Source organism: Emericellopsis cladophorae (genome assembly GCF_022114955.1).
Source record: "Emericellopsis cladophorae strain MUM 19.33 chromosome Unknown NODE_36_length_232396_cov_119_016030, whole genome shotgun sequence".
Taxonomy (NCBI): domain Eukaryota; kingdom Fungi; phylum Ascomycota; class Sordariomycetes; order Hypocreales; family Bionectriaceae; genus Emericellopsis; species Emericellopsis cladophorae.
The window spans coordinates 97,664-109,447 of NW_026250961.1; the positions used below are offsets into that span (position 1 = coordinate 97,664).

Sequence of the window (11,784 nt, forward strand, 5' to 3'; positions counted from 1 at the left end):
ACGACCTCTACGCAGCTAACGAAGGAATTACTGGATAGTTTGCTCCAGGACCATCCCAACACGTTCAAGGTATGGATCAGTGACAGAGCTGGGGTAAGATAAATTATGCATGAATCTTCCCGGTTCAGACGAGACTACCTAATCAACCGAGAATGGACCAAGACAATCCAAATTGGAAATTATATCATTGGCGCTTGTGCCTCTTGGAGAAGCCTCTAGCATCGATGTTGTTATTCTAGAGGATATTTGGCTGCCATGGTTCATGTTCGTTCAGGCCAAACCCGGTCATGCGCAATGATGCCACTGAGCATTCGCTGCAATTGCTTGCGATATCTTACAAGGCTCTCATTGAACATGGTTGGGCACTGGCACCGTTGTTCTGATATCGAGCCTGAGAGCTTGACGCTGAGTGGCGGTCAGAACATTCATTCAAGCCAGCTCATGCCATGACTCCTCGATCCTTGCCACACCACTGCGTGACTGACCATGTATGCTGATAATTATATAACCTGTTCATTGACCAAGAAGAAGCCGGAATCATTTCCAAAGGCGTGCAATCAAAGAAGAATCTCATCTCATAGCCCAATCGGCACGGCAGAGTGAAAAAAGACTCGCAGGCTCAACGATGGAAACTCTTGCTGCTTGCACACGCTCCTCGAGGCTGGCAGCGGTCATTGGCCAGGATGATGTGATGAGTGACTTGCTGGTGCATTAGTCTGGGCGGGGCGGCGGGACTCGGGACCAACCGATTGTAGCGTCATCTTGGCGCCTCGGACAAAAAGAAGGGCTCTGGGATCTGATTGGCTGGCTTGTTAGCCAGGGGTAGCAGAGCCACTGGCCAATAGCGATCTTTATCGCTCCTTCTCGAGTCGTGGAGTCGGTCAACTGATCGCTTGAGGCCGTCGTTCTTTCCTGTTTTGTTTTTTGCAAGCTGGAGAACGGGACCGTATTTTCCGTGAAAAGCCTCACTCGCTTGCACTGGTTGCTCTCCCGCCAAGAAAGATCCACGATAGCTTCAACTTGGCCATCCATGCATGGCCTAGGGACGACCTTGCTCACAGAACCCAATCCTTCAGATGCGGACTTCCGATTAACACGCCCCCCAATCCATCTCTGGCCATTGTCCATTATACGGAGTGCGCTGCATACCATTGTCCGACTGCAGAGCGTACACTGGCCCCCGACCGACCGGCTGCACTCGAGATAGATCCGGCCGCCCGCGCAACAGGGGACTGGACCTTGTGTTGCCGTGTTCGCGCGCACGCACTAATAAAAGCATGATTCCTGCTTTGGTAATGCCCTCGCGAGTCTCACACTCAGCCGAGTGGAATTGTTGGTCCATTGGTCCGACGGGTATTCATCTGCATGGTGACCTCCATGTCGTCGATAATCGCTCCGTCCGTGCGTTTCCCCGTCTGTGCGTGCATTCCGTGCTGATAGTAGGCTGCATGTTTGCTGCTTGTTTGCTAGGCCCCAATCAACCATCTCGATCGCTCACCCCCGCGAAGGCTGCACTCGAGCCTTGCGCTGCTGTAGCCGCTGGCGCTTGTCGTGCACCTTTAAAGGCGCCAAGTTGTGCTATTTTTATGTTCACTCGAATGTCGTCGCGCGCCTAATGCGTAGCACAGAACACTCAATGTCGTCGAACAGTCGACGCACTTTATCGTCAGTTGCGGCGCTTGTCAAAGGTCTCCATATTGCTTCAGTGTTCTCACTTTTTTGGTCAGATAGACTTGGCATTGGCAGCTTAGTGCTGCAAATAATACGTACGTGCACTCGAGCGGGTGATTGCGCAGCTCGCAATTTCGGCAGGGCCCTCTTCCGCGAGCCGATGCCGCCTCTATCACATTCTGATCACCGCTGTCAACCAGGATGTTTGCCGTTGTCAATGGGTAGACCGCGAACCAACACAACCAGTTGATTGTTCTTTCGATCCCTCATGCCACTCCCGACAACGATCCAATGGAGTCGGGATCGCGTGTTTGCCCCTGAGCTAGCGACTGTTCGTCTGGTGAACGTTGGTGGTGCTCGATGTCGCTGGAATGCAACGGGACGGCTCCGACAAAGCACTTTGTTTGTGGGGGCCGTCCGGGTTTTTCTTCCGCATGTGTCGCAGGCGAATGGCCCAGTGTATGACACTTATTGGGGGCGACGCCATCTGTACGTATTTCGATGCCTCCGGTGTCAGGTCCCGCTCTCTCCATTCTTCCTCTGAAATCTGAGCTACATGAGTCGTTTGACTCGTGCGCCCCCAACATGGCATCAAATCAAGACACAGACTGTCACTGACCTGATCATATCTTGTCCACTGCCGTATCTTGTCCATTGCCGCTTGGGAGCCATAGTCCACGTGTGCGGGCGCGAGAACTCGGGTCGGTGAGTCTACGGCTCGTACTCGTAGTTTGAACTAATACACACCGCTGTGTATGGCCCCCAATCTGCAAGCTCACCACACCCGCATGGCACTGTGGGTTCTACTCTTGAGCGAGGCTGGCGAGAAGCGAGAGCCAGCTCTTTGATCGTACGAGTAACAAATGCATTCTGGGAAATCATCCGTTCAGGTCACGTTTTCTCGGAGCTGCATTCTGGATTCGGTGCCAGAGGGTGGTTACTACAATCCAATTGGGGAATGCGTTTCTTCATTTTGTGCATGCGAGGTGCATCCTTTGTGGTTGCATGCATTGTTGAAGCTGAATGATTGCCTGACTGGGTGAATGTGGTGTATTGGACCCTGGATTGCGCCGCGAGATTGCCACAAAGGAGGTCCCATCGAGAAGATGACATTTCAATTGGGACAGACTGGAGAGAACCTGCTCGAGCAAAGACAGGGGTCTATAATTTACTCATGGCGTTGTACAGAGTACGGAGCATATCTCGCAAGTTAAGGCAGAATCCCTGCTATGAACCTAGTCTTGCTACCTTGGCTTGATCTGGCAGCTGACCGGCGCAAATGCCAGAACCCGGCCGGGCTTTCGATAAGGTGGAGGAGGTTGGTGGGACAGCAGGGATCGCGGCGCACTGTGACAGACGGGGACACCCCATTCCGCAAGGACGATCCTAGGGTTCCGCACTCGCCTTTGGACCCTAGTCTTTGATCTTGTATCGCCGCATCGCGTCCAGGTTGGTTACCTACGTAGCCCCCAGCGGGAGAGGCAGGCGGGCCGGCGAGGCTTAGGCACAGATGTCGACGCATCCGGGTCTGTGACTTGAATTTTGAGAAGAACTTGGGCAGATGACGCCTGGTTGACTCGAGGAAGAACGAGTAACAGCCGGTCACGGCCTGCGCCGGACAATTCCGACTCCTCACGAGCATCTCGGCCGAAAGTGGACACAAAAATTGGGGAGGACGGCAGCAACAAAACGCCAGCCCGTCCAGATCGAGGCGGACGGCTATCTCGCAAGCTGAACTGACCGCGCTCTAGTTACACAGTAGCTGAGCGCCGAATGTCTTGAACTAATGACCGGTGAGACACTATAGACAGAGATCGTGAATACAAAATACGGCTGGCTGCGGTCTGCCGTCTACCGGGACGACGACGTCAGTGACTCAGTAGTCCCGGACCGCATGTTCAGTCGGCGAGCATTCTTTGCATGCTGCTACCCGTCGCCGTGCTTGCCCATGGCCTGCACGAAGGCATCGCATTGCGGAGGCGAGCTAACAATTATTGGGTGAGCGATCTTTCCCTCGGTTGCTGCGAGTCGCTGGTCATTCAGTCAGGTCATGCACACTTGAAAGACCGACCAGGGGATGCACTGGACCAACCGTCGGCACGGCTTTTGCAGGATGCCGACTCGTCAAAATGACAAGTCTCATGACAGTCAAGAGTCGACCGTGGGATCCACCGCAGCACTGTGATTGATTGAGCAGTGACCAATGGCTTCTTGTCGCACGAGTTGATCAAGGCGATTGGGCCTCGAGGTAAATTGAACATGACCAGATACACGGCCGCGGAGCGCATTTGATCATTGGTCTTGGAATTAGAAATGAGGCCATTCGACAGATGGCAATCCCCCACGTCTTCAATTAACAAGCTTTGCGTTGTATCCATCGCTGCTTTTCTTGGTGCTGCTGTGAGGGGTGACTGGACTCTCTTCTCCTCGTTTCTTGTTGAGAAATCTAATACACGTAATCAATACCAGCCCACAGTGCAGTAGTACAATGTATGCCTGATTTAACGAGTCACGACAGGGGTCTTTCTTCCGCACACCCTCCCTCCGCGCGCCCCCAGTCGTCTCCAGGCTAGTCAGTAGTCACCACGCCAAGGGTGGAGATCACGGCAAGCGAGATCTGCACGTTAGTACCATTGATCTTCAGGTGTCACGTCGTATCCTCCGAGGTGCTTCTTCATACTTCACAAGAAATCCGCGCAGACGAGGGTAGGGGAAACAGAAAAGGACTTTTACGGTTTATAATGCCGCCCAACGTTGCCCCTGGCTGAGTGCGGCATGCCCATGCACCCTCTGCAGCAACCTGCAGCTCATTTACATTAACAGAACAAAACCAAACAAGACCAAACAAAGCGGACATTTGGGCTACCCTACGAAGAATCACCAACGACACCATGATCTGTATCTAAGTACTCATAGTGAGCCACTGCGCACCAATCCAAATAGAAATCAGGAGAAAATTTACAGAGTATTCGTACTGAGCTCTCATAATCCGGGACTTGGGGTGTTCTTTGTAGCGTAGGATAGGGCCTAAGTTGTTCATCACGCAGTGTGGTAATATCTCATTTAAACCATGCGATCATTCCACAAGACCGACCAATGACCGTTCATATTTCTGAGAAATGTAACCGCTGTCTTATTAGGACAGATAAAGCCACGGACGTCGCACTCGCTGGTTGCGATAGCGTACTGCCAATAACCACCACATGAGTGATGAAGGGCTCGAGTCCTGCTCATGCGATAGATCACATCCTCAGTCTGGTGGTGTGCCACCTCGACAAATGCGAGTGATGGTGATCTGGCTGAGCGGCCGTCAGCAGCATCACGGGCTTTCCATTTCATCCAGATCAAAAGGTCTCCTGTGCCTCTCGAACCCTCAAGAAACTATCTTCCCAACTCGACAAGATGCAATTGTTGCTGGTCAAACACTGACTTCATGATCATGATCGTCGGTCCTCAGAAGCGTCCCCCCCCATTGAGATTACCGAAAACGGAAAGCCTGCAATGGACTGGAGAGGGTGGTCGGAGCCCTTGTAAGTGGCCACTGAGAGGACATCCTCCTACTCCCACTCCACAAGACAGACAAAGGATGATGGGAATTCCCTGCCCTGCGTAGAACATGGAATTTCGAGAATTGGCTATGCGGCCGACTCCGTCCGACGTCTAGCCTCCTAACTAGGTGCAGGAGGAGGAGAAGCCAGGTTGAACCTGGTAGAGATTGCTGACTGATGCAGTATTCATCATGGACGAGTGCGGGCTGCTGGTCTGTGGCTCGCGATTTTCGCTTGATATATAGCCTCGGTCGCTAACTAGCATGAAGTTATGAACACCCCACTTCACAAGCATCTCGTGTGCCCGGTGCGGGAAAGGGTCTTTTACATAGCTCCTCTGTCCTTGGCCGTGAACCTGCGTGAGTCACGAGAACGCCAAGTGAGGGTTTTTTCGTTGTCAAGTGCACGCTCTCCACCGCCAGTTGCACGATCTCCGGTGTGGGCAGAGCGGGCACGTTTCGCCCCAAAGCAAGGCAGACATTCTCGTCGGAAGCCACATGGTATCTGTTGTAAGTGAGGACAACCTCGTGGTGGTGGACCAAGTGGGCAGGCTTGCTGCTGGTTACTCAGGAAACCACTGTTGCGCCGGTATACGTACTTATACGCATGGTTGCATGCGTAAAAGCATTCAAGCCTCCCCAGACGGTACGTAGAAGTCAACGCCCGGACCGAGCTCAGTGTCAGTTCCCCGAGGTGAGTGATCTGTCTATCGTGCGCAAGCCGTTCGGGTGTCGTGCTTCCCCGCTGCGGTGTGCGGGCGATAGATAAGGTCCCATACGGTACTCCCTGTCAGACAGGGGAATCCATGAGGGCTGGTCTGGCCTAAGCGTCGGTGTTAATCATGGACGGCGTGATGAAAACCAGATGTGCTTGGCTTGGCTCCCGCGCTAGGCCAGGAGGGGATGGGCTGGGCTAGTGCATCTTGAAAGGCCAGGCGTGGCGTCTGTATGAACGAGGCAGGCCGGCCGTGGCCTCGGGTCCACGACAGACTGGACTCTTGAGAGGAGAGGTGAAGGTGGAGGAGGAGGGCGAGAAGGAGGGGAGGGAGGGGCTGGCGCTCCTGCCGTCTGTCGGGTGCCACAAGTGGAACGGCATCGGAGGTTGAGCATGTGGAGGCCCGAGGTGCTGCTGATTGGTGCGAGAACCTGCTGCACAAAAACCGCCCTTGTGACCTTTTCCCGTTCACAGCAACGCCAACCAATGCCATCACCAGAGCGCCCATCAGGGCGCTTAAACATCTGCACTCCAGCCATCTTTGACGCTCGCAGCTATTTCTGGCGCCTGGATAGGCCTCGTTGGGCATCCTCGAGCGAATCACGTCCAGCTCTTCTTCGATGTGGCAGTCGTCCACGCACTGGGCCTATCATGCACGACTCGAACAGGCCTCGACGATGGTCGGCAGGGTCAACAGGCGGTCTAGCAGCGCTGCTCCTGGCCTCCAACTGTTCTCATTCTGATTGACGCAGTGCTTGGTTGCCAGGAAGAGTAGCATCAGTCGCAAGCTCAGCAGCCAACTGGCCCCTAGGTCTGACCCGTCGCCCCTAAAGTGTGCCCAAGAATGGCTGCTGGGATACCTCGATGCTGCTGGTGCTTCATGCACCAGTGACTGCAGTCGAGAGCTGCCGCGAGGTAGGGTAGCGTCCGTCACATCACACCCAGTTCTGCTCGCCCCCAGCGCTACCTGCACGCTGCAGACGCATCCTTGGTCGTCCGAAACAGCTCATCCGCTCATAACTCCCACTAACCGCCCTCGAGTCTCATTGTTTCTCCTCCTCCCGAGCTTTGCGATCTTGACCAAAACATTTCGACGCTGCAAGCAGGACTTCCAGCGTGATACGGTGACGATATACAGTTTTTGCTTCACAGCATACTTGGAAAGAGACGCCACACCAACAGATCCGAAAGAAGGGGTCCAACCACCGGCACCAGCCGCAAGGCGCCAACGCTAAATAAATCCCAAGGCACTGGGTGCGTTGGTCAAGGAAACGAAACACATCGTTGGGAATCATAGCGACCAGACGTCTGGACCGCGGCCATGGTAAGTCCCGCCCACGCTCGATTAGCAACATTCCAGTCCTGACCCATAGACAGGAGTACACATATGCCCAGCCTGGCTACCGCCAGACATATCAGGAAATGCGACAGAAGCCGGCCCCCAGAGACACATTCTTCAGTTTAAAGCATGAAACCGTCGATCAGCGGCCAGTTTCAGTTGCCACTGAGTTTGTCGATACTGATTGGGACGAGGAGGTTATGAGTGACGTGGAGGACAACTCGCCGCGCATCAGTCTGCAATCTGTAAGTCGAGAAATGCTTCGTCCGTGCGCGAGGTGGCGCTGACACTCACCTCTCAGGCTGGCCAGCCAAGCTTCACCACGCAGTCATCATGGGATGAGGTTCCTACGCCGAGATCTAGCCAGGATGCGTACATGGCATCGCACAAGACCATTGAGGGGCCTCGGGGACCACATCTGTTCGGCAACTCCATCGAGGATGACTTTAACGAGCATGATATGATTTTGACAATGTCCCCGATGACGCCAAAAGCTCCGAGCCATGTACCCGATTTCTTCTACACGTCTTCTGAGAAGCCGCCTCCTTTGCGGAACAGCCCCTTTCAGTACACTAGCGAGGAACTCGACACATCGAACCTGGTTGAATGGACACCGGAAATGGTGGCGCAGTCCATGCTCAATGCTGGCATTGAGGTTCCAGTAGCTGATCGCTTCATCGAGAACGACATCAACGGAGCCATTCTCATCACCCTCAAGTTTGAGGATCTGCGTGAACTCGATATCTCTTCGTTTGGCATTCGGACTCGCGTGTGGCACCAGATTCAAGCACTCCACGACAGCCGACCTGCGTCTCCCAGGGCTCCCACGCCGATCGAAGACGCGCCCAGTCGTGAAGCCCGAAGGGAGCTCAGGGACCAGGACCGCACCGAGTTGTCTCGCGGCGCGAGCAGGCGGCGAGTGCGCAAGCAGCCCTCGGCGAACGACAGTATCGCTCCTGGCGAGTCTGTCTCCATCATCGGGATTGAGCAGGTTATTCCCAAACCCCATGTCTGCTCCAAGGGTGAGAACTGCTCCAAGTTCCGGAAGCAGGCACGCTTGATAGAGCGATTCCAGAAGATGAACCCAAATGTCGACGTCCATGCTGCCGCTGGTACTGTCATGATCGCAGGCGACGCAGGAAACCCCGAGACAGCCCAGGCCCTCAATCCCAATGAGTTCCATCGCCCAATGTCGGATGCTGTCCCTTCTGTCGTCGCGTCGTCCGATGTCATGGGCACCCACGGCATGGCACCTCTGCAGTATCTACAGGAGGCTACCTTGCGCAGCGTGCAGGAGCGCGACCCCCAGGACAACGTGCGACACTTTTTGCGTTTCCAAAAGGCTGACGCCAATGAGGTGCCCCCTACGCCCCCTTATGAGATGGGCAACAACGGCGCACCTCACCAAGGCCTTCGGCGGCTACCAAAGCTGACGATCCCTGGCACGAACACATCGCAGTCCCCTAACCGCCCTCAACCACCGCGAGCCGCGACGGTCCCTCCACCTACGCAGCAGCAGAAGCAACGTTCGCCTCAGCGGCAGCAGCGCTACAGCCACCAGTCGCCCCTCTCCCAGTCCATCCACCAGTCTCCCGAGGAGGAGCAGTTCCAGCCTTACTCCATGGACAAGGCTGACCCCCGTTCTCCCGATCTGGAGACATCTCGCAATCCTTATAGATTCGGTACTCCTTTCTCAGAGATGGACGTTCCCGTCACTGCTGTTGCCCTGGGCCCAGTCGCACGTGATGCTTCGCAGTCGGTGCCTCCCGACATGAACTATCACCACTCGATGAACATGAGCAACCCTGTTCCCCGTGCTCAGTCACGCTCTTCGCGCAGGCCGTCCTTCCCCGTCATGCCTGCGCTTGACGAGAACAGGCCCATCCGTGCTATCTCAAAGACACCCTCGCCTCAGGCCCCATCACCACCCAGACAGTCCGTGCGGCCACAACCGCAGCAGCCTCTACAAGCACCCCCACGGGTCAACTACCCCTGGTCTCCTGTCGAGCGTCCCAGCTTTGAGAAGGCCATCCCTCCCTCATCTGCGTTCCAGATTGGTGATGCCTCTTCGGTGTCAACCGCTTCCTCCAACGGGGTCTCCTACCAGGGACCCATGAAGAAGCGCAAGACCAAGCTCCTGCGCCACGAGTGGCAAGACGGGTACTTCTCCATCAAGGGGACCCGTCTCAACATGCACAAGGACGCGCAGCACATTGACCGTACCCTTGAGTATGTGGACATTGATGACTACGCCATTGCTTGCTCCAGCGTAGCGTCTACATCCAAGTTGTCAGCTGCCTTCAAGAGGGTCAACATCTCCCACAACCGCGAGAAGAGTGACCCTGGCGCGTTCCAGTTCCAGCTCATCCCTCAAGACAAGAACACCGCTCGCCTTCGCAAGCGCGACAGTGCCTTGCCGTCACAGATCCCTGTCGAGGGCGTCAACGGCACGGGGAAGACGCACCACTTCGCCGTGAAGAACCGCGACGAGCGCATCGACTGGATGCGAGAGCTCATGCTCGCCAAGGCCCTCAAGCAAAAGGGCGAGGGCTTCGAGGTCAGCGTCAACGGCAGCATGATCTAGAGCCTCATTCACTTCACGCCTCCCACAACACCCACAGCAAACAGCAACCGAAGATCAGCTTTCGCAAGAAAACAGCCATCACCACTCCTCTTTCTCTCTCTCTCTCTCTCTCTCTCTCTCTTTCTCTTTATACCTGGGAACATGCTCATCGGCGCTTGCTTCAATTCATAGTTTTTTACGACACTCCTTGGCAGGGCTAGGACTTGGTCTGCGTACGATCTGATTTACATCTCCTTCTCATTAGCATAGCGAGTCGGGCTCGCGCCCTCGACTACGGTTTGATACCATTTTTGACATGAAGAGGATTATGCCATTTTGCGGACATGAGAAACTATCTTTATCACACGAATTGACATTTGCTTGTTTTCTCCGAACATTTTGCCTTTTTGTAATCCGTGACTTGACACAATGGTCTGATGACGTGAAGCTAGCTGCTTGTAGTCTGTTCCCTTTGCTGTCACGCTTCTTCATCATCATCATCAGCCCTTGCAATTGGTAGGAGGACGAAAAAGCACAGCGCCGAGGTGGTGTCCATCACATATGATACAATTCGCCGAGTGATATGTAAACAACACTATCGTACAAGCTTCGTAACCTCCACGGTCCACCTGTACATAATGACATTGCCCAAGTATGCCTTGTTTTACCTGAAAGCCGGCCTGGTAAGCTGCGCCTTCTGTTCAACATGTTGCCAGTCAATCATCTCCCACCACGACTCGGCGTACGCCAACTTGCCGCCGGCGCCGCCCTTTCCAACGCCCCAGTCGAGCAGCCAGGTGTGCTCCCACGTATTCAGGCACAGGAGCGGCGTGACGTCGATGCCGCCCGGTGGCAGGTCGTCCTTCTTCGCACTCTGGGCCCGTCCGCCAAAGGCTGTGTTGCGCAGATACGACGTCGCTGTGCCCCTGTTCCCAAGCGTGTTCATGTCCTGCGACTGCGCACGCCAGTGGGCGCCGGGGTACGGCGAGCCGGCGAGATATGTCGGCAGCAGGCGGTACGTGCCCGCGCCGGCCTGGACGAGCCAGACAAACCCGGGTCCGAACATGGAGTTTGCGGTCAGGACGAACTCGCGGCGCAGGGTCTCCATGGAGGAAAAGCAGGCCTCGAGCTCCTTCTTCATGGGTTCCGAGATGGGCGTCGGATTGGGCGTGATGCCGTCAAAGAAGAAGTGGTTGTTGTGCGCCATGGAGGCCCAGTTGAATTCGCGGGCTTTGCCAGGTTCGCGGGCGGTCATGAGGGAGACGCTCTTGGCGTCCTTGCCTTCCAGCTCGGTGCCTGTTTCTCAGGCGTCAGTATGTCCACGTCCACCGCTGGGTACGGGGGTTGCGCACCTGCCGTCAGCTCATTGAGCTTCTCTGTCACCAGGGTCATGTAGTCCGTCCATGCGATCGAGAACCCAGCCGGGCTCATCAGGTTCGGCACACCCGTCTCGGCATAGTCGTGCCTCAGTTTGGGCACGCTGTGGAAACTCCGCCTCGAGCAGACGCTGGAGACAATGGACTTGCTGGCCACAGTCGGGGCGCCGAAGCCCAGTGACCGTAACCTCGGACGGATCATGATGGGCTGTAGATGGTGCGTGTGTGTGATGCGCGTCAGGATGCCACGCAATAGGAAGCCTTCGTCTCGAACTTTTTGCGACCAGGCTAGGGGGAGCATGGAGTTGGCTGAATGGGTCCAGTCCTTCGTGGCCGGACACACGTTCCGCCGGTCGCGGGGCGGATTAAGCCACGCGCTGCAGAGCGCTTCGCACAGATGTGGCGCAGGCAGGCAGGTGCCAGGCGGCAGCCAGCTGGCGGGGCTCGAAGCGGGGCCGGTACTGGGACTGACTGCGCCCCGGCGCTTGGCTCAAACAGGAGGCCAAGATCCAGTCAGTCGCCAGTGCCTGATTAATCCAGTACGTACCACGTAACCCAGGACACAGAGAATAC

General features: G+C 55.5%; 2 protein-coding genes across 2 annotated transcripts; one reads left to right on the forward strand and one right to left on the reverse strand.

The window, feature by feature from the left end:
- Positions 1–7,254: 7,254 nt before the first annotated feature.
- On the forward strand, positions 7,255–9,856 carry J7T54_000059 (uncharacterized protein; the record flags this gene model as incomplete). The annotated part of the gene is made up of 3 exons (XM_051507805.1): positions 7,255–7,257; positions 7,311–7,517; positions 7,574–9,856. 3 exons carry the CDS (start codon positions 7,255–7,257, stop codon positions 9,854–9,856), a joined length of 2,493 nt encoding a protein of 830 aa, XP_051361009.1.
- Positions 9,857–10,499: 643 nt separating this feature from the next.
- On the reverse strand, positions 10,500–11,413 carry J7T54_000060 (uncharacterized protein; the record flags this gene model as incomplete). The annotated part of the gene is made up of 2 exons (XM_051507806.1): positions 10,500–11,131; positions 11,188–11,413. The coding sequence occupies 2 exons, from the start codon at positions 11,411–11,413 to the stop codon at positions 10,500–10,502; spliced, it is 858 nt and encodes a 285-aa protein (XP_051361010.1).
- Between the last annotated feature and the right edge of the window lie 371 nt (positions 11,414–11,784).